This window comes from Oncorhynchus mykiss, chromosome 12 (genome assembly GCF_013265735.2).
Source record: "Oncorhynchus mykiss isolate Arlee chromosome 12, USDA_OmykA_1.1, whole genome shotgun sequence".
NCBI lineage: Eukaryota > Metazoa > Chordata > Actinopteri > Salmoniformes > Salmonidae > Oncorhynchus > Oncorhynchus mykiss.
The window spans coordinates 64682061-64707782 of NC_048576.1; the positions used below are offsets into that span (position 1 = coordinate 64682061).

At 42.4% G+C, this 25722-nt stretch overlaps 1 protein-coding gene across 1 annotated transcript in view; it reads right to left on the reverse strand.

Annotated features, from left to right (window-relative positions):
- fam171a2a (family with sequence similarity 171 member A2a) overlaps positions 1 to 25722 on the reverse strand; it is a 64462-nt gene that overhangs the window by 14653 nt on the left and 24087 nt on the right. Inside the window, exons 3-5 of the mRNA XM_021624570.2 lie at positions 19626 to 19718; positions 2964 to 3122; positions 2316 to 2495 (exon numbers count right to left, since the gene is read on the reverse strand). Of these exons, the coding sequence (XP_021480245.2) occupies positions 2316 to 2495; positions 2964 to 3122; positions 19626 to 19718 (432 nt within the window). The remainder of the gene's footprint in view (positions 1 to 2315; positions 2496 to 2963; positions 3123 to 19625; positions 19719 to 25722) is intronic.

Here is a 25722-nt window from a genome sequence, read left to right on the forward strand (position 1 = left end):
GACACACCCATCTTTTGTGCAACATTGGGATCTGCCGATCAATGCATGTCCATGATTTCTAAATGCGATAGTTCCGAGTTGCGCACGCATATTGCTCTCTGTATTGAAGATACAATCATGGAAAGACCCCGGGAATCCAAATGGAGCCTGCCAGATAGGTGCTTCATCATCTACCCTTGGGAAGACATATCCAGACAGGGCAAGTGTCTGGTTGGTTATTACTTTTTATTCATTAGACTTGCTCTTCTCAGTCCATTGTGTACTGTCCCATCCTTGACATCCAACTTCAAGAAGTTGAGGTTATCATGGAGATCTGTAGAAATAGGCCCATGGCTTCGGTAACACTTCCTATGAATACCCTCTTCATAATGCATTGTAAGCCCATTTAGAACGCCTGAGCTATGAATCATGCATAATAATGCACAACATAGGCACTAATACCTGCTCATAAACATCTATGACTAAATCCATACTGCATAATGAAGAGGACATTCATAGGAAGTGTTTACCAGGGTTTCTTCAGCATAGTTATGGTAATGTGAATCTCGGTAGGGAAATGCCAGGCATGTCAATAAGATCTGCAGTGATCTGCATGTTCCGGTTCAGACACACTGGAACAATGGCTGCCATGGGAAGTCCGGACCGGTTGTCAGGACAAGAAATAACCCTGGTCTGGAGTTTTTAGGCATCGGTTCCATAAAGCCAGTGGTGGAAAAAGTACCCAACTATCATATTGAGTAAAAGTAAAGAAACCTTAATAGAAAACAACTCAAGTAAAAGTCACCCAGTAAAATTCTACATGAATTAAAGTCTAAAAGTACTTGGTTTAAAATATACTTAAGTATCAAAAGTAAAAGTATCAATCATTTCAAATTCCTTATATTAAGCAGAGTAGATGGAACCATTTTCTTGTTTGTTTTTTTTTATTACGGAAAGCCACAGGCACACTCCAACATTCAGACATCATTTACAAACAAAGCATGTGTGTTTAGTGAGTCCGCCAGATCAGAGGCAGTAGGGATGACCAGGGATGTTCGGTTGATAAGTGTGTGAATTTGACTATTTTCCTGTCCTGCTAAGCATTCAAAATGTAACCAGTACTTTTGGGTGTCATTGAAAATGTATGGAGTAAAAAGTACAATATTTTCCTAAGTAAAAGTAAAAGTAGTAAAAAAATATATATATAAAAGTAAAGTACAGATACCCCAAAAAAGTATTTAAGTAGTACTATTTTTTACTTAAGTACTTTACAGCACTGCATAAAGCAACGGAGGAAAGTGAGTGTATGAGAGAGAGAGAAAGAGATAGAGGCAGAGAGAGTGTGTGCGTGAGAGAGAAAGAGGGGGCTCCTGAGTGAAGCAGCAGTCTAAGGCACTGCATCTCAGTGCAAGAGGCGTTACTACAATCCCTGGTTTGATTCCAGGCTGTATCACATCCGGACGTGTTTGGGGAAGGCCGTCATTGTAAATAAGAATTTGTTCTTAACTGACTTGCCTAGTTAAATAAAGGTTACGTTTAAATACAAAATTCAAAAGAGAGAAAGCAAGAGGGAAAGAGAGGGAAGCAGATGCAGAGCAAGAGAGAGGCAGAGAGAGTGTATGTGAGAGAAAGAGAGCGTGAGAGGGGGAGACAGAATGAACGGGAGAAAGAGTGTGTTTGTGTGTGTGAGAGAGAGAGACAGAAAGAGAGAGATGTGTAAGAGAAAGAGATGGAGAGCATTGTGTGGCTCCCTCCCTATGAAAGCATGCACAGCAGTTGTATAACAGTACTGTCAGCCAAGTGAACTGCAATATTTTAGACACTGAGGAGCAGCGCGGAAGAGGATTAACCCATGTGAGACAGGATCAGCTAGCCTGGGTAAACCACACTGAACCGAGGAAAACACTGCTGGGCACAGCGTTCAGTCTGGTTGAACCAGGCTACCTGTGACCAGCTGGGAGTCCAGGCAGCCATAGTTAGAGCAGATGGACAGGAGGTTCCTCTTATTCGCCCCTTTCCAAGCTCAGACCACTGCCATTTATATGCCTTAGATTTGTGGTCCGACGGACGGTGGCTTACTATCAATGGCAGTTTTTTTTATTGACAGGCATTTTTATGTATGTATTTGAGTATAGCAGTAAGCCCAATGTTGATGAACAAATGAAACTGGCTAAAGTATGTACGAGGATGTTACTGTACACAAGGACGTTTTTTTAGGGAAACCATTTTCAACTGACAGCACTCAAGAGTCAGCACTCTATCAAACAAATTGATGACACTTGTACATGGAGGGCTCACAGTATTGGTCAGCTATGATGGTGGGTGGTTCCCTTTACCTGTCTTGTCGTCGAACCTCCACACGGGGACACTGGTGGCGGACTGCAGGGGTGTGTCTAAAGGCAGGGGGATGCAGATATGGACGGGGTCCCACACCTGAACACTGGTCCCGTTACGACTGAAGAGCTGGGCATTGACCGCCGCCACCGCAGTCAGGCCGACCCAGCTACTGTTAGACCCTGGGGAGAGACGACGCAAAATGTCTTTAGACCAAACACCAGTGTGGTGTGGAACCCGACAGTAGAAAATCCCAAACAAGGCTCGCTACCACGCCTCTCAACACAAATAACGCCAACGCTACCGTCATCATGCAAACATCACAATATTCACCCTCAGCATTTTACCGTTGGTTCACCATTCTAAGGCATCATCATCATCATCATCATGGTTGACCTGGTTTACACTTGTCAGAAGAGTCTTTCCAACAGACACTATGCATTGGCTTCTCATCATTCATGACACTCAGACATAATACTATGTAATCATACTTCTCCCATGGTTTCCTGCCATCATTTCTCATAATTTGGGAGTTTTTGACAGAAATCTATTTTGGTCAAAATCTCTGGATTTTCCACTTGAGCAATTCTGCATTTTCAGCCTGTCTTTTACCCATGTATTCCCCTCCACCCCCTCCCTCTATTTCTCACCGGTGGCATTGCTCTCCAGGCCCAATGGGTAGGGGAAACCTCCTATCTCATACTGACTCTGTGCGGAGGTCAGCACAGCAGAGAGCTCTGGGTTGGTAGAGTTGAGGGCCAGAGTCACTGCTTTCCTCTGGAGCTGTATCCATGGCTGGTTTTTGACTCCTGGAGGGGGAAGGGGTGAGAGAAGAGAGAAAGTGGGGGAAGGAGGAGAGAGAGAGAGAGGAGTCTGTGAGATTGGTGGTGCAACTGAACAAGCAGCATAATGTTTACGGCATTGGTGTGGCAATCATATGGCCTATGAAATGGGATAATACAAAGTGAAAAGTTGTAGACAGTTTTCATGGAATATAGAACGTACTGTTTATAATACTAGTAATAATAGAATAACAATATTTCCTCCCCCACAAAACAGTTTTAGAGAGACACTAAATTATTTATGTATAATTTATTCCGATTATACAGAACCTAACCACGGGATCAATCCAACCCTCAAATTGAAATGACAACCAGCACACATACAGTAGCAGCATCCAGGGATTGTGACAGCTAGCAGGATTTGCTGGTCTATAGTAAGACAATAGAGACTAACCCTGCAGGTTGGACAACAGTCTACCTGCCTGTCATACTATAATCCCATTCTCCCCGTTTGATTCGGCTTGCCACAAGGGGAAAAAAAGAGGCCTAAAAATACACTGGCCCCTCGTAACGGTGCCACTTGTCTAATATGATTAGTATTTGGTGACCATGGGGCCTGATCTGTGCAGACAGCCAGGCGAGCATGTCCATGCAGAGGGTCTATACTATACTGAACACCCCAGGCCGGCTGTAATGTAGTATCTCTCTCCCTCCCTCTCTCTCCCTCTCTCTCTCTCTCTCTCCCCCTCTCTCTCTCACTCTCTCTCTCCCTCTCTCTCTCTCTCTCCCTCTCTCTCTCCGTCCCCCTCTCCCTCCCTCATCGTTCCATTCCACCTCATCTCTAGAGTAGCTTGTTGGCACTTATTTTCTCAGGTTCTCTTTGTCAATCTCTGTGAGACGTGTTCAGTTTGTCTTTTCACTCACATATCCCTATTTGACACCTTCTCTGTCCCGGCATTGGAGATGATATCTCTCTTAATATTTTTTCTACTCTCATTAAGGGTTGAAACCTATTGTTATTCTCTGAATAATTGTTGTTGTTGTTGACATTGTCAAATAACTCAAGCATAGATTGGTAAGAAACTAGATGCCATGAGTAACTAGATGCCATGAGTAACTTGGTCAATAAGAATGCCACCGTTTGCTATAAGCTGTCTCACTTAAACCCTCATATCTGTCACCCTGTTTGATCTAAATACTTGAAACGTTGTATTTGTCAAGGCAGCAGCTACTCTTCCTGGGGTACAGCAAAATTGAGGCAGTTCATAAAATTTAAAAAACATTACAATACATTCAAGAGATTTCACAAGACACTGTGTGCCCTCAGGTACCAACTCTACCACTACCAATACTACATATCTACAGTACTAAATCCATGTGTATGTGTGTGTATAGTGCGTATGTTATCGTGTTTGTATGCATGTGTCTGTGCCTATGTTTGTGTTGCTTCACAGTCCCCGCTGTTCCATAAGGTGTTTTTTAAACCAATTTTACTGCTTGCATCAGTTACTTGATGTGGAATAGAGTTCCATGTAGTCTTGGCTCTATGTAGTACTGTGTTCCTCCCATAGTCTGTGCTGGACTTGGGGACTGTGAAGAGACCCCTTGTGGCATGTCTTGTGGGGTATGCATGGGTGTCTGAGCCGTGTGCTAGTAGTTTAGACAGATCGCTCGGTGCATTCAACATGCCAGTACCTCGCATAAATACAAGTAGTGAGGAAGTCAATCTCTCCTCCACTTTGAGCCAGGAGAGATTGGCATGCATAGTATTACTATTAGCTCTGTGTACATCCAAAGGCCAGCCGTGCTGCCCAGTTCTGAGCCAATTGCAATTTTTGCAAAAGTCCTTTTTTGTGACACTTGACCACACGACTGAACAGTAGTCAAGGTGCGACAAAATAGGGCCAGTAGGACCTGCCTTGTTGATAGTGTTGTTAAGAAGGTAGAGCAACGCTTTATTATGGACATACTTCTCCCCATCTTGGCTACTATTATATCAATATGTTTTGACCATGACAGTTTACAATCCAGGATTACTCCAAGCAGTCTAGTCACCTCAACTTGCTCAATTTCCACATTTATTACAAGATTGAGTTAAGGTTTAGGGTTTAGTGAATGTTTTGTCCCAAATACAATGATTTTACTTTTAGAAATATTTAAGGCTAACTTATTCCTTGCCACCTACTCTGAAACTAACTGCAACTCTTTGTTAAGTGTTGCAGTCATTTCAGTCGCTGGAGTAGCTGACGTGTATAGTGTTGAGTCATCCTCATACATAGATACTCTGGCTTTACTCAAAGTCAGTGGCATGTCGTTAGTAAATATTTTAAAAGGCAAGGGGCCTAAAGAGCTATCCTGGGGAATTCCTGATTCTACCTCGTTTACATTTGAGAGGCTTCCATTAAAGAACACCGTCTGTGTTCTGTTAGACAAGTAACTATTTGTCCACATTAAAGCCATAACACATACGTTTTTCCAGCAACAAACTATGATCGATAATGTCCTAAGCTGCACTGAAGTCCAACAAGACAGCCCCTACAATCATTTTATCATCAATTTCTCTCAGCCAATCATCAGTCATTTGTGTAAGTGCTGTGCTTGTTGAGTGTCCTTCCCTATATAAGCATGCTGAAAGTCTGTTTTAAATGTATTTACTGTGAAATAGCATTGTATCTGGTCCAATTTTTTTTCCAGAAGATTACTAAGGGTTGGTAACAGGCTGTTTGATCGGCTATTTGAGTCAGTAAAGGGGGCTTTACCATTCTTGGGTAGCGGAATGACTTTAGCTTCTCTCCAGTCTTGAGGGAACACACTTTCTATTAGGCTTAAATTGAAGATGTGGCAATATCATCTGCTATTATCCTCAGTAATTTCCCATCCAGATTGTCAGAGCCTGTGGCTTGTCATTGTTGATAGGCAACAATAATTATTTCACCTCTTCCACACCGACTTTACAGAATTCAAAAGTACAATTCTTGTCTTTCATAATTTGGTCCGATATACTTGGATGTGTAGCGTCAGCGTTTGTTGCGGAGTTTGCTTATCTTGCCAATGAAAATGTCATTAAAGCAGTTGGCAATATCAGTGGGCTTTGTGATGAGCCATCTGATTCAATGAATGGTGGAGCCGAGTTGGCTCCCCCCCCCCCCCAAATGTAATTTAAGGTGCCCCAAAGCATTTTACTATCATTCTTTATATAATTTATCTGTTTCAAAGTATAGTTTATTTAGTCACATGATTTTTTAATTTGCAGTATGTTTGCCAATCAGTTGGGCTTCCAGACTTATTTGCCATACCTTTTGCCTCACCCCTCTCAACCATATTATTAGTCAATTCCTCATCAAGCCAAGAGCATTTAACAATTTGAATAGTCATTTTCTTAAATGGTTGCATGCTTATTAGTAACTGGAATAAGCAATTTCATAAATGTGTCAAGTGCAGCGTCTGGTTGCTCCTCATTACACACCACAGACCAGCAAATATTCTTTACATTATCAACATATGAATCACCACAAAACTTATTGTGTGACTTCTTATACACTATATTAGACCCAGCCTTTGGAACTTTGGTTTTTCCTAGATATGGCTATTATATTGTGATCACTACATTCTATGGATTTGGATACCATTTTAAAGCAAATTTCTTCAGCATTAGTAAAGATGTGATCAATACATGTTGTTGATTTCATTCCTGTGCTGTTTGTAACTACCCTGCTAGGTTGACTGACAACATGAACCAGGTTGCAGGCACTGGTTACAGTTTAAAGTTTTTTTTTGAGTGGGCAGCTTGATGATAGCCAGTCAACATTTAAATCACCCAGAAAATACACTTCTCTTTTGATATCACATACATCATCAAGCATTTCACACATATTATCCAGATACTGACTGTTAGCACTTGGTGGTCTATAGCAGCTTCCCACAAGAATGGGCTTTAGGTGAGGCAGATGAACCTGTAGCCATATTACTTCAACAGTATTTAACATTAGATTGTCTCTAAGCTTAACAGGAATGTGGATTTGAATATAGACCGCAACACCGCCTCCCGTTGGCATTTCTGTCTTTTCGGTAGATGTTATAACCATGTATTGCTACCACTGTATCATCAAAGGTACTATCTAAGTGAGTCTCAAAGATAGTCAGAATATCAATGTCATCTGTTACAAGCAAGTTCTTGACTTCATGGGCCTTGTTTCTCCGGCTGCTTATGTTAATATGGGCTATTGTTTAGCACTTTTCTGGGTTGCTTGATTGTTTTTAATGCTTTACTGGTAAGTTTATCAGAAGTAGACTTACTCATGTTAGTTATATTGGAGCTGGTAGTGCAGGGTGAGCTGCACAAAGTGGTCTTCCTACTAGGGCACACCGCCTCAGTGCTAACAGTGTAACTCTGGTTCATAGGCTCATGATTACTGCATACAATAGCTGTAGGATAAACAGAAGTATTCGGTGCAATTAGGGGCACATAAATGAAGTTACTTACATTGTGTTTGCCAATGCCCCTAGGATCATGTACATTTGATGCAGCATTATGACGACTCATTGTCACAATGGTAGGGATTATCTGAGCTGGTCTTGGATCATTGAACAGTCATTGTATGTAGGCGTCTTTCCTCATGCTGAACAAATTTGCCTCAAAGACCCATTAGGTCTTTCAGGATAGATTTTCCTCCATCGTGGAACTTCTTCTCATGAACCATAAGTGCAAATAACACAACATTCGGTATGTAGGTCCATGGTACATCTTTTAACATAATTTGAGAAAAGCTTGGTTAAGATATGGCTGAGTTATTGATAAATCAGGAAATCTGATTTTGTGTGTCCATTTATAGTGAACAAAAATATCAATGCAACAACAAGTAAAGTGTTGGTCCCAGCTGAAATAAAATATACCAGAAATGTTCCATTCGCACAAAAAACGTATTTCACAAAATGTTGTGCACAAATTTATTTACATCCATTTTTAGTGAGGATTTCAACTTTGCCAAGATAATCCATCCACCTGACAGGTGTGGCATATCAAGAATCGGATTAAACAGCATCATCATTACACCGGTGCACCTTGAGTTGGGACAATAAAAGGCCACTCTAAAATGTCCAGTTTTGTCACACAACACAATGCCACATATGTCTCAAGTTGAGGGTGCGTGCAATTGGTATACTGACTGCAGGAATGTCCACCAGAGCTGTTGCCAGATAATTTAATGTTAATTTCTCTACCATAAGCTGCATCCAACTTCGTTTTCGAGAATTTACCAGTATGTCCAACTAGCCTCACAACCGCAGAACACCTGGGAAGCTCATCTGCGTGGTCGTCGTCCACACCAGGGTCTTGACCTGACTGCAGTTCGGCTACGTAACCGACTTCAGTTGGCAAATTCTGACCTTCGATGGTCACTGGCACGCTGGAGAAATGTGCTCTCCACGGATGAATCCCAGTTTAAACTGTTCCGGGCAGAAGGCAGACCGCGTGTATGGCGTTGTGTGGGCGAGTGGTTTGCTGATGTCAACGTTGTGAACAGAATGCCCCATTGTGGCGGTGGCAGGCATATGCTGCGGACAACAAACACGGTTGCATTTTATTAATGGCAATTTGAATGCACAGAGATACTGTGACGAGGTCCTAAGGCGTACTTTTGTGCCATTCAGCCGCCATCGCTTCATGTTTCAGCATGATAACGGACGCCCACGTCGCAAGGATCTGTACACAATTCCTCGAAACTGAAAATATGCTAGTTCTTACTCACCAGAGTATGCCACCCATTGAACATGTTTGGGATGCTCTGGATCAACGCGTATGACAGCGTGTTCCAGTTCCCGCCAATATCCAGCAACTTCGAATAGCTATTGAAGAGGAGTGGGACAACAGTCCACATGACACAATCAACAGCCTGATCAATGTGTGAAGGAGATGTGTTGCGCGGCATGAAGCAAATGGTGGTCACACCAGATACTGACAGGTTTTCTGAGCCACACAACTTATTTTCTTTTTTTAAAGCTATCTGTGACCAACAGATGCATATCTGTATTCTCAGTCAAGTGAAATCCATAGATTATGGCTTAATGAATTTATTTCAATTGACTGATTTCCTCATATGAACTGTAACTCAGTAAAATCATAGAAATTGTTGCATGTTGCATTTATATTTTTGTTCAGTTTAAATCCATTTCTGAATGGCCTATCAACCTGAGAGTTTTTAGGTGATCAAAGACATTAACATGATAAACAATTCAGTTTGGCATTGATATCTTAAAAAAAACTTTTTGGACAATGTAACGCTAATGCTTCAAATAATCAGAAAACATTTGTCTTCTCATAGAGTAAAAGTCAGATTCACTCCAAAGTTGGGTCTTTGGACTCATCACAATAGTCCCTAAAGAGATTGAGAAAATGATGCTGATGCATTCAGATGGCCACACTATACCATTAGATACTTATTAGCGCATACACTAGCAAAAATATGATTTAAAAAAAAATCTTCCTCTCATGAATCATATGACCAAATGAGTCTAAATTGTACACGGCTTAACATAGTTTGAGAAAAAAAAAGCTCAGGGATTGGCCAAAAGAGTTAAAGACAAATAAAAAAATCAGATTTTACATGTCCATTTAAACCACTGTAAATCCACCCCATAGTGGTCTATGAACTTTAAACTTGTCATTGCTATCATTAACATTAAATTATCTGTGTTGTGTGACAAAACTGCACATGTTAGAGTGGCCTTTAATTGTTCCCAGCACAAGGTGCACCAGAGTAATGATCATGCTGTTTCATCAGCTTCTTGATATGCCACACCTGTCAGGTGTGTTTATATGTGTGTTCAGTATAATTATATGCACCTGTGAAGTGCGGACTTCCTCATAGAAGCCAGACCACTCCTTGGTGGAGCTGTGCTTTAACTTCTTATTCTTCACCATCCCTTTCCTGCCTCTGTGCTCCTTCCTTTCTGTACCCCCCCCTCTCCATCAGAGGGGCCAAGCTGCTGCCCTTCCTTCACTGAAGCTAGCCCAGGGCAGGGACGTGATCTGGGGCTTGGCTCTAGAAAATACAGAGCTGATTGGTTGGTACAGGTGGTCCTCTCTGGGTCCTCTTGCCATGAGGAGCTCTGAACAGTGCCCTTCTGTTAAACAGAGCAGGATCCCAGCCAGACTGAGGAGGAAGCAATGGCATAAAGGAAAGCTGGAGAGAGAAGAGGACTGAGGAGAGGGGAGTTTGAAGACTCACACAAACAAACCTCAAAAGGACTCTGCAATGGCCCTGAGAGGCAGGCAGACTGGGTCACTCCTTGGGTTCTGCTCTGAGAGGAGGGAAGGGCCAAGGAGGGAGTGGTGGGGTGGTTGCAGGGGTCAAAGGGATCAAAGGGGGAGAGTGGCAGTAGGGGTCCCAAGAGAGAACATGGGTCATCCATCACCTAAATGTCTGCTGAAAGCCTGGTTGAGTACGATTAAGAAGAGACCCCCAGAGGGAATAGGACACTGATTCATTCCACCCAGCCATTCATCAGTTAAAAGTACTGCACTCCATTTCACAAAGCGTGGTGGAGTTTCATTGGGCCATATAATGTAATTACTCATTCACTCACAAAAAGTAAGGCCATGCATAGAAGATAGAAGACAACTGAGAACTGAGTGCTTTTGACCTTGAGGGGGTACCGCCATTAGAGGTGACTAATGAATGGCGGTGCCCTGCATTGTGTGATCTAGTCTTATTGATGCCGCCCAGAGCCAGGGTTTGGCTGGGGGTGAAAGCTCAGCCTAAGCGTGCCATCTGTCAACAAGACTGGAAAACACCCAGGAGTGAGGACTGGGGAGCACCTCTTTGTGTGCTGCGCTGCAGAGCCAATGCTAACGCTAACCCCATTGAGTTTAGAGTTCAGTGGCTGGCTGAGGGGGCAGAGGTGCCTGTGGTCTGGGATGGTTTGACAGCTTTCCAATGTCTTTCTGCAGGCACTCTCTACGTACTTTATCATGCTGGACACACCATGTAAAAACTCCCATGGCATGGGCGGATTGGCGGTCTGGCAATTCTGACAATTATCAGAAGGGACAGACCATCTTCAATTAGAGTGTGCTGGTTGAAATGCCCCTCCCCCCCAAAAAACAAAATACAATAATACATATACAGTACCAGTCAAAAGTTTGGACACACCTACTCATTAACTGATTTTTCTATATTTTTTACTTTTTTTCTCCATTGTAGAATGATAGTGAACACATCAAAACTATGAAATAACACGTATGGAATCATGCAGTAACCAAAAGTGTAAAAAAACAAAACAAATATATGTTATTTTTGAGATTCTTCAAAGTAGCCACCCATTCTCTCAAACAACTTCATGAGGTGGAATGCTGGAATGCATTTCGATTAACAGGTGTGCCTTCTTAAAAGTTCATTTGTGGAATTTCTTTCCTTCCTTCAGTTGTGTTGTAACAAGGTAGGGGAGGTATACACAAGCTAGCTCATGGCAAGAAAAGCTGAAATAAGCAAAGAGAAATGACAGTCCATCATTACATTAAGGCATGAAGGTCAGTCAAACCTTAACATTTCTAAAACTTTGAAAGTTTCTTCAGGTGCAGTCTCAAAAACCACCAAGATCTATGATGAAACTGGCTCTCATGAGGACCACCACAGGAAAGGTAGACCCAGATGTACCTCTGCTGCAGAGGATACGTTCATTAGAGTTACCAGCTTCAGAAACAAATAAATGCTTCACAGAGTTCAAGAGACACATCTCAACATCAACTGTTCAGAGGAGACTGCGTGAATCAGGCCTTCATTGTCTAATTGCTGCTAAGAAACGACTACTAAAAAGGATACCAATAAGAATAAGAAACATGAGCAATGGACATCAGCCCGATGGAAATCTGTCCCTTTGTCTGATGAGTTCAAATTTGAGATTTTTGGTTCCAAACGCCTCGTCTTTGTGAGACGCAGAGTAGGTGAATGGACAATCTCAGCATGTGTGGTTCCAACTGTGAAGCATGGAGGAGGAGGTATGGCTGTGCTTTGCTGGTGATTTATTTAGAATTCAATGCACACTTAACCAGCATGGCTACCACAGCATTCTGCAGTGATAAGCCATCCCATCTGGTTTGCGCTTAGTGGTAATGTAATTTGTTTTTCAACAGGACAATGACCCAACACACCTCCAGGCTGTGTAAGGGCTATTTAACCAAGAAGGAGAGTGATAGAGTGCTGCATCCGATGACCTGGCATCCACAATCACCCGACCTCAAACCAATTGAGATGGTTTTGGATAAGTTGGACCGCAGAGTGAAGGAAAAGCAGCCAACAAGTGCTCAGCATATGTGGGAACTCCTTCAAGACGGTTGGAAAAGCAGTCATGAAGACAAAAGGTGGCTACTTTATGATTACTTTATGATGTTATGATCACCACTTTATTTTAAGAATGTGAAATGTCAGAATAATAGCAGAGAGAATGATTTCTTTCAGCTGTTATTTCTTTCATCACATTCCCAGTGGGTCAGAAGTGTACATGCACTCCATTAGTGCTTGGTAGCATTGCCATTACATTGTTTAACTTGGGTCAAACATTTCAGGTAGCCTTCCACAAGCTTCCCACAATAAGTTGGATGAATTTTGGCCCATTCCTCCTGACAGAGCTGATGTACCTGAGTCAGGTTTGTAGGCCTCCTTGCTCGCACACACTTTTTCAGTTCTTCCCACACATTTTCTTTAGGAATGAGGTCAGGGCTTTGTGATGGCCACTCCAATACCTTGACTTTGTTGTCCTGAAGCCATTTTGCCACAACTTTGGAAGTATGCTTGGGGTCATTGTCCATTTGGAAGACCCATTTGCGACCAAGCTTTAACTTCCTGACTGATGTCTTGAGACGTTGCTTCAATATATCCACATAATTTTCCTGCCACATGATGCCATCTATTTTGTGAAGCGCACCAGTCCCTCTTGCAGCAAAGCACACCCACAACATGATGCTGTCACTCCAGTGCTTCACAGTTGGGATGGTGTTCTTCGGGTTGCAAGCCTCCCCCTTTTTCCTCCCCCTTTTTTCGCACCAAAGTATGTTAATCTCTAGGAGACAGGACGCGTCTCCTTCCTGAGCGGTATTTCAGATGCGTGGTTTATACTTGTGTACTATTGTTTGAACAGATGAACGTGGTACCTTCAGGCATTTGTAAATTGCTCCCAAGGATGAATCAGACTTGTGGAGGTCTACAATTTTTTCTGAGGTCTTTATTTTCCCATGATGTCAAGCAAAGAGGCACTGAGTTTAAAGGTAAGCCATTGAAATAAATCTACAGGTACACCTACAATTGACTCAAAGGATGTCAATTAGACTATCAGAAGCTTCTAAAGCCATGACATAATTTTCTGGAATTTTCCAAGCTGTTTAAAGGCACAGTCAACTTACAGGCTGACCACACCACTCAAGTCACGTGCGTTGCAAAATAAATGTAGGCATCTATGTTATTCAATTATTGCACCCACACTACTCGCGTGTGTCAACGAGCGTCTGCGTTGCCAAGGGCTAAAATAGAAGTCATTCCTATTTCTGACGCAGATCGCGCTGCAAGTCCTGCCTCTCCCATCTCCTCATTGATTATACCCACCTGATTGAATAACGAACCGTGTTGCCGGTTGGTGTAGTAATACAATGAAAGTTTAGATGCCAATCACCATACAAGTTCAAAGATGAAAATGCCTGGAAGGAGCAGAGATGACTAGAAACAATTTGGTTGACCATTTATGTGTGGTTTAATTGTCGGAGTAGAGGACCTTGTGCATTTCAGGTAAAATAACAACCTAATGTTTATATTCCAGGACAAATTAACTAGCAACAGCAAGCTAGCTAAATAGGACAAATTAGCTAGCAACAGCAAGCTAGCTAAATAGGATAAATTAGCTAGCAAGTGCAAGCTAACTAGCTAAATTGCCATATATGTTTAATGCTTTTCGACCTGTCCCCAAAATAATGTCATTGGTTCAGAGTTTGTTTTGATATTTTAAACTGCGTATCGTGATCGCGTTTGGTGTATGGGGACCAAATAATCGATTGCTGGAATTGGAATTGTGATACAGTGAATTATATATGTGAAATAATCTGTCTGTAAACAATTGTTGGAACAATTACTTGTATCATGCACAAAGTAGATGTCCTAACCGACTTGCCAAAACTATAGTTTGTTTAACAAGAAATTTGTGAAGTGGTTGAAAAACAAGTTTTAATGACTCCAACCTAAGTGTATGTAAACTTCCGACTTCAACTGTATATATACACACTGAATTCAAATATAAACGCAACATGTAAAGTGTTGGTCCCATGTTTCATGAGCTGAAATAAAAGATCCCAGAAATGTTCCATACTCACAAAAATGTATGCCCCTACCTCATCCAGACTCAAAGACAGGGCTTCGTACTAAATGGATGCTGCTGAATACTTGTGCTATATGCCACAGCACTAATCAACATATAAAATGGCTTGATGCTGCGACATGGCTAGGCTTAGAGACAGAACAAGTTGTGATTTTAGTGAACCCTTTGTTCCCTTGTTTCCATACCAACGGACAAGGCCCAGGTGTTCAGTAAGACATCACAGAGCATCGAGAAAAACAATGGACAGGGAAGAGCATATGGAGGGAGGCATGATGGGAAAGTGTGATCACCGAGCGTAGCCACCACAGAGCAGCATATGCCAGACGCGGAGGCCGCTCTAAATTTACATAATGTTGTGTGTGTGTGTGTGTGTTGTAAAGGCATGACATTTGAGTTAGAAGTGCAGCTGGGATGCAGTGATTGATTGAATCACAGCATGATTTGTGTTGGTTATGTTATAGTCACTTACTGCTGACACTGTATGTGTTTGCCCATTTTTTACCAATTCACTTCCCTGGAGGTTTTTCTGTCGATGTGGACACATCAGGCTCAATGCCATAGCTGAGAAATAGCCTTGTTGATATCCCTGCTATGGTTCCTATCATGAAGCACACAGATAAGACACAACCAAATGAGTAAAGGTTTAGACACACGTCTAGGGCTTATGACTGGCTAACAACCACTCGCAGCATAATACTTTCAGAGCCTGCATATGCCTCCACCAAAAGACTGTCGAGGGGATAACTTTGCCTTCCGTGTTGCTCCAATGAATTGTGTGTAACACTGCTTTATCGCCAGTAATGCATTATCATGACGTCTGACCCAAGAGACTTAACAGGTAGGTTTTATGGGCAAAGATAGTGTTAAGTGGGTAACGTATATTGAATCATCTTTACAACAATGTAACAAAAGAGGTAAAAAAGATCAAGGTTGTACAATGATGCATTCATTGCAGGCCGTCCTTGAATGATATGCATTGGCTGCTACTACTTGCGCAATGATGTTTCAACCATAATGACAATAAACACAGAATGCACTAACACTCAAACAGGCTACAATGTTTACTAAATGGCTAACATACCTTGTGATTACACAGCTTTATTACGCCAATCACGTGCTGTATGCTTTCAAGTACACAGTCACACCAACAATCTCATTCTACCAAACACAGCATTTTGGGTTTTGTCAAACACAGCTTGAAAACTACCACCCCCCCCTCACTGGCACTCCTCCACCTCTTCAAAACACTTTAGTTTCCTGCCACCGGGTCGTCTCCATGGTGACTAGCCTCAGCACTGAGAGCTGCACTTTCAGATGGCCTCTCATCAGTTCCTATCCGTCAGCACAGGGGTCTACTGTCTGTCTTCTCCCTGATACTAGAGCCCTCGTCGCGACACACTACCGTGCTTGGTCCTCCTGAGAGACTCGTCTCTACCGCTTAAAGATACAGCAGAGCAAACGTACCAAACTGCTCCTCGCTTAACTGACTGAGCGAGACTACCCTGGAGGCATTGAGAGAGAGAGTGGGAGAGTGTGTGTGTGTGTGTGTGTGTGTAAATGTATGTGTCAGCAAAACGACCACATCCTCCATTCATGTCCCTCTATAAAAGTTGCCAGATGCTCCAACGTGTTAACAAGAGAGTTGGGTAACTGTATCTCATCCTGATTCAATTAAAGTATTATTCAAACCTGACTAACTAACTAAGAACACAGGGGTAATCTGGTCATTGGAGCTGGTTAGGTATTTTTTTTCTTCAATTTTATTAGAATCCCCATTAGCTTTTGCGAAAGCAGCAGCTACTATTTCTGGGGTCCACACAAAACATGAAACATATTACAGAACATTAACTACATAAATAAAAAGAAATGGCACACACAGCCTACATATCAATACATACAGTACACACAAAATATCTAGGTAAAATGGGGGAGAGGCATTGTGAGGTGTTGCTTTATCTGTTTTTGTAAACCAGGCTGGCTGTTGAAGGGAGGGAGTTTTTTTTTCTGAATTTGGGGACAGTGAAAAGACATGTCTGGTGGGTTAAGTTTGTACAACAGTTGTACATACAACTACCTCAGGTGGACCCAAATCAATTGAACAAGTAAAGGATGCCTCTCCTCGCCACATAAATCACCAACACACTACTAAAACCCCACAGGGGGGATGGAGTAATATGTAGTCAATTATGGTATGAAAGGCCCTTTTGACAGAGGGAATAGTTTTCTTTATTCCTTTGCTGTCTGGGGCATAAATAAAGTGGACAGACAGGGCTCTCATTGAGGCCGTTGCTACCAAAAATCAATGTGCTGCAGTCACAATAAAATGCCTCTCATCCTGTCACGCACGCGCACAAATACAGTCACGTCAGTCCCGGATTCTGGGATCGTTAAGGAGACCAGGGAAAACCGCTGCATCAGGGGCCCTGGGCTTGACAGTTCAGAGAGGAGGCGGAAGAGAGAGAAATGTAGGAGGTATGGAGATTCAGTTGATCGACAGTAAAGAGAATGTGTGTTGTGTGGGTCTGAGAGAGAAAGCGAGAGAGAAAGGAAGAGAGAGAGAAAGAGAGAGCATGATCTACAGAGAAAGTGGGAGCATGTCGCATGTACAGCTTTCTTAAGGGGCCTTGGTTGGAGCGGATTACATCATTCTGGCTCACTCATTGGACTGGACAGGTGACAGGACGTTGAGGGCTGTGGCACCACGTACAGCACCGTACTGGCAGCGTAAGCAGAGAAACTGACAGAGATGACGAGAATGAGGAAGAAGGATGGCGAGAAGACAGGGAGGTGCACACTGTGCCTATTGCTAACACCTCGTACTGTATATTTAAGAGGAGTACAGATGGAAAGATGGAACATTTTCTAAAATTATTGGGTATTGTTCCTACCCAGCATTCCCCGGAACACACACACCCCCAACTGCATGTCATGATTGTTTTCCTAGCCACTGTGCGTCTAACTCTGCATCGCTTGCTCTTTTGGATTTGAGGCTGGGTATCTGTAAAGTACTCTGTGACAACTGCTGATGTAAAAAGGGGTTTTAAAAATACATATGATTAAATGAGATGTCCACACCCAGAGGGTATCACTAAACATACAGTATCTATCACGTTTATCACATCCCATAATGTGGGCTATAACAACACAACAATAGTACGTAGTGCTGCCGCTGCTGCTGTGAAAGCAATTATTAAAATCATTTGGAACAACGACCAGTGAATCTATAGGTCTTTCTTGAATTGGTTTAATAGAGATGAACAAAGCATGGACTTCACACCCAGCCAATTCCTAAACAGGTGTAAATTCTGAAAGACATTTACAGCCTTTTTGGATTGCCTAGAAATGCCTTGAGGCAGATAGAGTGCTGTATATCTAGGTCGATTTCGTTTGGATGCTTCATTTTCTGTATTGATTTACCGGTGGGGTAATGAACACAACACACACCATCTGCACACGCACGCGTACACGCACACACAAAATTAAGAGCTGTGATTAGCTGATTAGACAATAAAAGCCTGTTTCTCGTTTGCTGTAGTGTAGCGGCCGAGTGATGTATCAGTGATGTAACTGACTTTGAATACAGAGAGGCCCGCACGCTCCATTTGTTCTGCCAATTACTCTTCAGCTCCACTATAAGGGTTGTGTTGCGTTTTACCTGCTACACCGAGCGTTGTTTTGAGAGCGGAAAAGAGTAGCTTTGGTCCGGTTTTTCGCAGGTACTCATTAAATCTGCAATATGTAACTTTTTGGGCGACCTGACCAAATTCTCAAGAGTTATAGATCTGTCAGTCTCATTGAAAGCAAGTCTAAGAAGTGGTAGATTTCTGTGCCTCCTGTTCTTAAATTTGTTTTTGTAAACCAGCTTCAAAAAGCTGGATTATTGAAATAATATATAGTATAGATGGTACAATGATTCTCTATGTTTGTTTTGTCACATAAACTGAATGTAGCAACCAGGAAATGGCAGAGCATTTTCTGCATAATGAACCTTTAAATTGTTGCTAGTGGTTGTTCTAAATGATCCTCTAATTTCACAAGTTGTTTTTGTTTACATTGTGAACCTAGCTAGTCAATGTAGCTAGCAGTAGCTTCTTGTGACGTCATTATTTAAATTCAAATGATAGAATGAACACGCATCAGCCATCAAAATATTTACATTTTACTTTTGTAATTTTTACCCCCCCCTTTCTCCCAAATTTCGTGATTACGATCTTGTCTAATCGCTGCAACTCCCCAATGAGCTCGGGTAGGCGAAGGTCAAGTCATGCGTCCCCTCCGAAACATGACCCGCCAAACCACACTTCTTAACACTCGCTCGCCAGTTGCACCAATGTGTCGGAGGAAACACTGTTCAAATGACAAGTCATTCTGCAGTCGCTAGAGCGCGGTGAGCCAAGTAAAGCCCCCCCCCGAACCCGGATGATGCTAGGCCAAATGTGCGCCGCCATATGAAACTCCAAGTCACGGCCGGTTGTGACACAGTTTGGGATCGAACCCCAGGCTGTAGCGACACCGCAACACTGCGATGCAGTGCCTTAGACCACTGCGCCACTCGGGAGGCCAGCCATAGAGAATTTAACCATGGCGATTCTTGAGCTTGGATGCTGCCGTTGGGCGTGGCGCAACGTGAGCGCAACACAGGCAGTGAAGCAGCTCTCATTGATTTCAAAGGAAGCATTTCCTCAATGGTTGATGGCTGACGGCAATGTCTGTCTGTGCTAGGGTGTACTGAACCCAATGCTATGCTTTATGTGTTATTTAAACCCTAACAGTCCACTGTGAAAATATATTTGGGCCCTCAACCATGTGAAAATGTTTAGTATTTATATTTACAAATGTGTGATTACTGATCTAAGGCCATATGGAGACGTGTTAAAAAGCCACAAGCCAGCAATTTTGTAATGGAGATTTGCCTTTGGAAGAAGAGGAGAGATACGTGACAGTATAAATGTAAGTATAATGTGGAGCCAGGTATATATTTTTCATATTTTTGTATATGCCATTTAGAAGACGCTTCTATTCAAAGTGACTGACAGTCATGCGTGCATATCACAAATGGGTGGGCCCCGAGAAACAAACCTACAATCCCGGTGCTGCAAGTGTCACGCTCTACCAACTGAGCCATACAGAACCACATACAGGACCAGGCACGTATAGTATGTAGAGACTCACCTGGGGATCCTAGCAGCACCTGGACTACATCATCATACAGGATCAGGGTGGCAGGCCGCTGGGGGAGCAGGTAGAGGCTGACTGTAGCATACACTGAGAGAGAGAGAGAGAGAGAGAGAGAGAGTTAGGTATGACAGATCTGTCATCAATCAGACAGACACCCGTCTCTGTTGACTGCTGCCGTTTTGTCCCCCCCACACCCAGTCATAACAAAACAATGTTTATCAAACACAGAGAGACAGTCATGACCTATTTTGCTCCCTTCAAAGTGTTTCCAGCCTTGCAGCAAGACAAAAATACAGCCAGCGTGGGGTTATATAAAGAAACCAGGCCACCTCATTCATCATCGGTCCACAGAGGATACTATATACGTGTGGTGAGGAAATCCTAGTGCATCCCACCTGAGAGTTCCCTCCCTGAGACAGGCAGACTGAGAGGTGTGTGTGTGTCTGCAACCCGAGTCCACTAGGGGAGGAGACACTGGCAATGAGCAATAACAGTTGTGACGAGGCATTGAAATCCACCCAGAGGGAAAGCGCTCAGGATAGATTCAAAACACTACTGACATTGACAAGCATCTCTATCCTTTCGCGTTTGTGTTCAGGGGGCGTGGAAGGATGTGTGCTGTCTTTACACTCGTGACAGGTGTATGCTTTGCTGGTCAAGAGAGTTACATGTATTGGATTATAAATCTCGAAAGGGTGTAGACTAAACAACCAGCACTATTTGGTGAAACCTAGGACCTGTCTCTGTTTGTTGTCAGGTATTAGCATTAGGTATAAGTGGGGTATTACAGAGAGCATGGCTCCTGCCATTCAAACGTTTTCACTCAAGCCCCCCTTCCAGCATTGGGAACATCCCACACCGGGTATATATTTCTATGGGTACAAGCACTATTCATGACACAAACTGTTCACACGCCTCTGGTTGGTGGAGAAAACATTTTGCAGGTTTAAAGCTTATTTCCTGCCATTCTACACATTTTTTCCATGGGATGGAGGCTTTTTTGTTGTTGCCATTTTAACAATAGAAAAGCTGTCGTCATTTGGACTGCTCATGAAAGAAAAATAAATATTACTCTTCCACTTGTTAAGTCATGTCCCCCTCTGTCTTTGCCTTTTCCTAACACATCTACATAACACACTGTCGTTGTTAGAATCTTAATACCACAAACAGAACTGAAGTTATGATCAGTTTTAAGAGGGCATGTCATTTTATTAATGGTTTTCCACTATTGCCTCTCCGTCTCCCGACAGTAGTGCTTGCTCCGCTCCTTCTCACAACACTTGAAAGTGCCGTGTCGAGTATAATTTCACACGTATTACAACAGATGAAATAAATAAAGTAGTATAAATGGGGGAGAATAGGTGAGTTGATTAGAGAGGAAGTGAATGATGCATAATCATGTAATCACCAATTGTGAATGAAGAACAGCAGTCCAAACAGTCTATTCTGGCCTACTTGGAGTACACAGTGAGTGTGTGTGTACATTTTCAAAAATCTGAATGAAAACAACTTAAATGGTGAGGAAGAAATTAACCATGACACCTCCGAGGCCTATTGCGCAAAAAAAGCTGACCGGGCTAACACAAACTGAAACCGTGAGACAGGAGTGAGGAAGGGACAGCACCGTTTGGATAGAACAAGCCGGTGACAATGCTATGGGACGATTATCAGCCCAAAATGTATTAGATACCTTTCTTTGGAGATGGCATGTCACGGGATCGCTACAGAGAGATCACACCTCCGAGGCCTATTGCGCAAAAAAAGCTGACCGGGCTACCACAAAATGAAACCGTGAGACAGGAGTGAGGAAGGGACAGCACCTTTTGGATAGAACAAGCCGGTGACAATGCTACGGGACGATTATCAGCCCAAAATGTATTGGATACCTTTCTTTGGAGATAGCATGTCATGGGATCGCTACAGAGAGATCATGCGCTACCTCCATTTCGATGACTAAGAAACTAGAACGCGACATCTGGTAACATAACACACATAACACACTTTTTGGGCGGCAGGGTAGCCTAGTGGTTAGAGTGTTGGACTAGTAACCGGAAGGTTGCAAGTTCAAACCCCCGAGCTGACAAGGTCTGTCGTTCTGCCCCTGAACAGGGCAGTTAACCCACTGTTCCCAGGCCGTCATTGAAAATAAGAATTTGTTCTTAACTGACTTGCCTAGTTAAATAAAGGTAAAAAAAAAAAGATTGATTGAACACTTGAATGTTGGTGTTTTTAGTTGTTTTTGTTTTTACATATACAGTAACAAACTCATGAAAATCCTATTTTTATTTGAAATAAAATTTTAAAAAATTCTAATCTTACCCAAGACCTTCATAAACACAACAAAATTATTATTTTTGCGATAGCATATATGAAATGTATTAATAACACTGTTAGAACGTTGCAGTCAGAATTACTGCTCATTAGCTTAAAGGCCTAGCGGTTCTAGTGTTAAAGCTAATTTCCTGCAATTCGATACACTTTCTCATGGGGTGCAGAGAAAACATTTTCAGTTTTATGGCTAATTTTCTACAATTCTACACACTTCCCCATATCTTATGTGTTCATGTGATATTTGAGCGACTCAAACATTAGATTTTTTTTCTATGGGCTAAAAAAACCTTGCTAAACAAACTTTAGCTGATCTGGACATTTCTAAGTTACAAATAGCTCTCAGTAATAACTGACATGACAAGAGGAAAACTGCTGATGCACTACCCAATTTCAAAATTGCACCTTGCGCATTATACTATCACAACTTTCAGGAGTAGGACTGAGTTTTTGGGGGCCATTCCCGCCCCACAGTTTGGGAACCACTGAAGTAGAGTAAGGTTATTGAATGGCTTTGTTTACTTGGCTTAGCATCAGCAGAAATGACAACTCAACTGTGTGGCATTTGGGCATTGTTTTCTCCAGAACGTTTTATCCCCCATCTGTCTCTAGGGATCTGACTATACCCACTGACCAGTGTAGCCTTGGGCTGTCTGGACTCTCTGAAGTTGTAGCAAGTGCTGGCTACTCTCTAGGACACATTAGCATGGTGGCTGGAGTAAGCTGCAGTGCCCAGTGCCTATCTAGCCTGGTTTAACCAGACTGAACCATGAATGAATTAACCAGTGTTCAGTCTGGGTTAACCAGGTTAATGCCCATTGGGGAAGCAGGTAGCCTAGTGGTTAGAGTGTTGGACTTGTAACCCTAAAGGTTGCAAGATCGAATCCCCAAGCTGAGAAGGTAAAAATCTGTCGTTCTGCCCCTCAACAAGGCAGTTAACCCACTGTTCCTAGGCCGTCATTGAAAATAAGAATTTGTTCTGAACTGACTTGCCTAGTTAAATAAAGGTCAAATGTATTTTTAAAATCTGTAATTGAGAAGAATCAGGGTGTTGCTGATACTGATGTACCCCCTGAGCTATAAGCCTGTGTGCATAAGGCAACAGAGACATCAAGACATTTATCAAGCTTTTTGTGAATTTTTTCATTGCACAGATCCTCACAGTAAAAGTGCACACTCATCTGCATACGTCAATTGGTATACAGTTGTCATTTGCTTGATACAATCTGCAAGAGCTAAAAAGACAATAATGAAAATTATTATTATATATTTTATTATACTGGATGCACAATGTATCTACAGCTTGGTAAGATATAGACTGTGTATTGCATGTTAAATGCTGATCACTCCATAAAGGGAAAGCTTTGTGTGCAGATGTCTGTATTGAAGTCACTGTGGTTGACAAGGAGAGTTGATGCAGCATGCAGTGTTTACACCGTTCCCTGCAGCTTGAATTACTAGGCTGTATGAGTATGCTCTGTGTGTGGGTGGATGCTTTCCAAGAGCTAAGAGCTACAGTTAGCGTGAGCCTGGCAGGTTACGCCAGCCCAGGTTCATAGACGCTGCTTTAACTGAGAGAACTGGGACATTCGTCCCTTTCTCTCATGCACACACACACACAAGCACGCAAGCACACAGATCGCAAACGCACACACATACACACAGGCAGATCCCACAGTGCTTAATATTCTCCACCATGGGAAGCAGAGAAAAGGGAAGGTGACTGCTTGTCAGACCAGAGCATATACAGCACTGGGCCTGAGGCACAGATGGGGGAAGAGACAAGAGCCAGAAAAGACTGTGCAACAGAGGGAGACATTTTTTTGTGTGAATTTGACACAGGGGAGAAGGGAAGGGGGATGGGGAGGAAAGACAGATGGAGATGGGAAAAGTGAGAGAGAGAATCCACATTAGGGGAAAGAGAGTCAACATAACAAGAAAGCAACGCTAAAATGCCTCCAAGACACCAGTTTTATCATCCATCCTTTCAGGTTGTGTTCAGTTCGGGTTCGGTCCTCTGACTTCAGCTGAGTCAATCAAGAGCTGTGAGCAAGAGACACCTCGTCTTGCTGCACAAGGAACAATTTGAGCGATGGCAGTGAGTCATCCATCCCTGGGACTTGCATGACAACCACAGATTATAGAAGGGCTGGAGGGGATAGCCTAGTCGGGCTGTAGGACACTGCAGTTAAAAAAAAAACATTTGGTCTCTCTTAGACCAACGATAATAAAATATGAGAGAAGAATAGAGGGGCGAACAAAGTCAGTGATAAACAGAACACTACTGACGGAGACTGTAGACATCTCTCTAAGGGGGAAGGCATTTTGGGTTTGAAAGCATAAGGGACAAAGGATGCATGGCTGACCCTCTCTCAGATTGTTGAGTCATGGTTATAGTACGTTAACAGTTACCCATAGATATTATTTAATATATGGTAGTTATTGTGATAGGGACACAATGGTGTATATCTCCAGCCTCGTCCCAGATCGGTTTGTGCGGTCTTGCCAAATCCTACCCTATGATAAACGACCGTATGAGTTGACTATATAAACAGATCTGGGACCAGGCTAGCATCCCCCTTCAGATTTCTGCAATGTCATAATGGCTTAAGTGTCTATAAAGTTTGTGAAGTGCAAACAGACTGAGCGGATTCTCATTATCACAATCATCAAAGACATGATTCTGTTCTGTTGTCAGCACTCTGCAGTCCTCTCGAATTTCCATATAATGCCTTGTTAAAATGGCTCAGGAATTTATATGGATATACTGTAATTAAATAGAATAGGATTATAGTATAGACCTATAGAGAATACATATATTATGAAATATATTCCAAGTGAAGTTAATTTAATCAATCCAGTTCACTTCAGAATGATTCCAGAATCCATGGAAACTTAATTGGGTTAATAGGCAGTGCCCAGGGGGATAACTTGAGGACAATGAAGTTTGGAATTATGGGTATACAGAAATAGACAATGTTATGGTCTGCTGACAGTGTGTGTGCTCTGTGGAGAGAACTTGTTGACAGAGACAACAATGGCTAGGGACAAATTCAGGCATGAAATGAAAGAGCAATTAGAAGGGTTTGTGAAAATGAGAAATACAAAAAGAGAAAACTAAAAAGACAAGAGGTTTACCACTTGGATGAACATTGTTTCTCATTAAATCATTATGACCATATGCCATTGAATGCAGGCTAAAGTATCAGAGAGCGCAGGTAAAAAAAAGAAGGTATGCTGCAGTTGGTATAATGGAGGAAAGAGCTACAGTAATGCTCCATCCCATCTGAAGCAGGCAGACTAAAGAGCCAAGTAGACTACTATCTATGGTGGTGAAATGGACAGAGCTCTCCAAGGTGCTGATTAATTTAAAGCATTTTAGATGTCACTTTAGAACACCCCACATACTCGAGTATACAGTGCCTTGCAAAAGTATTCATCCCCCTTGGAGTTTTTCCTATTTTGTTGCATTACAACCTGTAATTTACATGGATTTTTATTTGGATTTCATGTCATGTACATACACAAATAGTCCAAATTGGTGAAGCGACAAAAAAAATAAAAAATAAAATAAAATACCACCAAGCAAGCAGCACCATGAATACCAAGGAGCTCTCCAAACAGGTCAGGGAAAAAGTTGTGGAGAAGTATAGATCAGGGTTGGGTTATAAAAAAATATCCCAAACTTCGAACATCCCACAGAGCACCATTAAATCCGCTATAATTAATTTTGAAAGAATTTGGCACCACAACAAACCTGCCA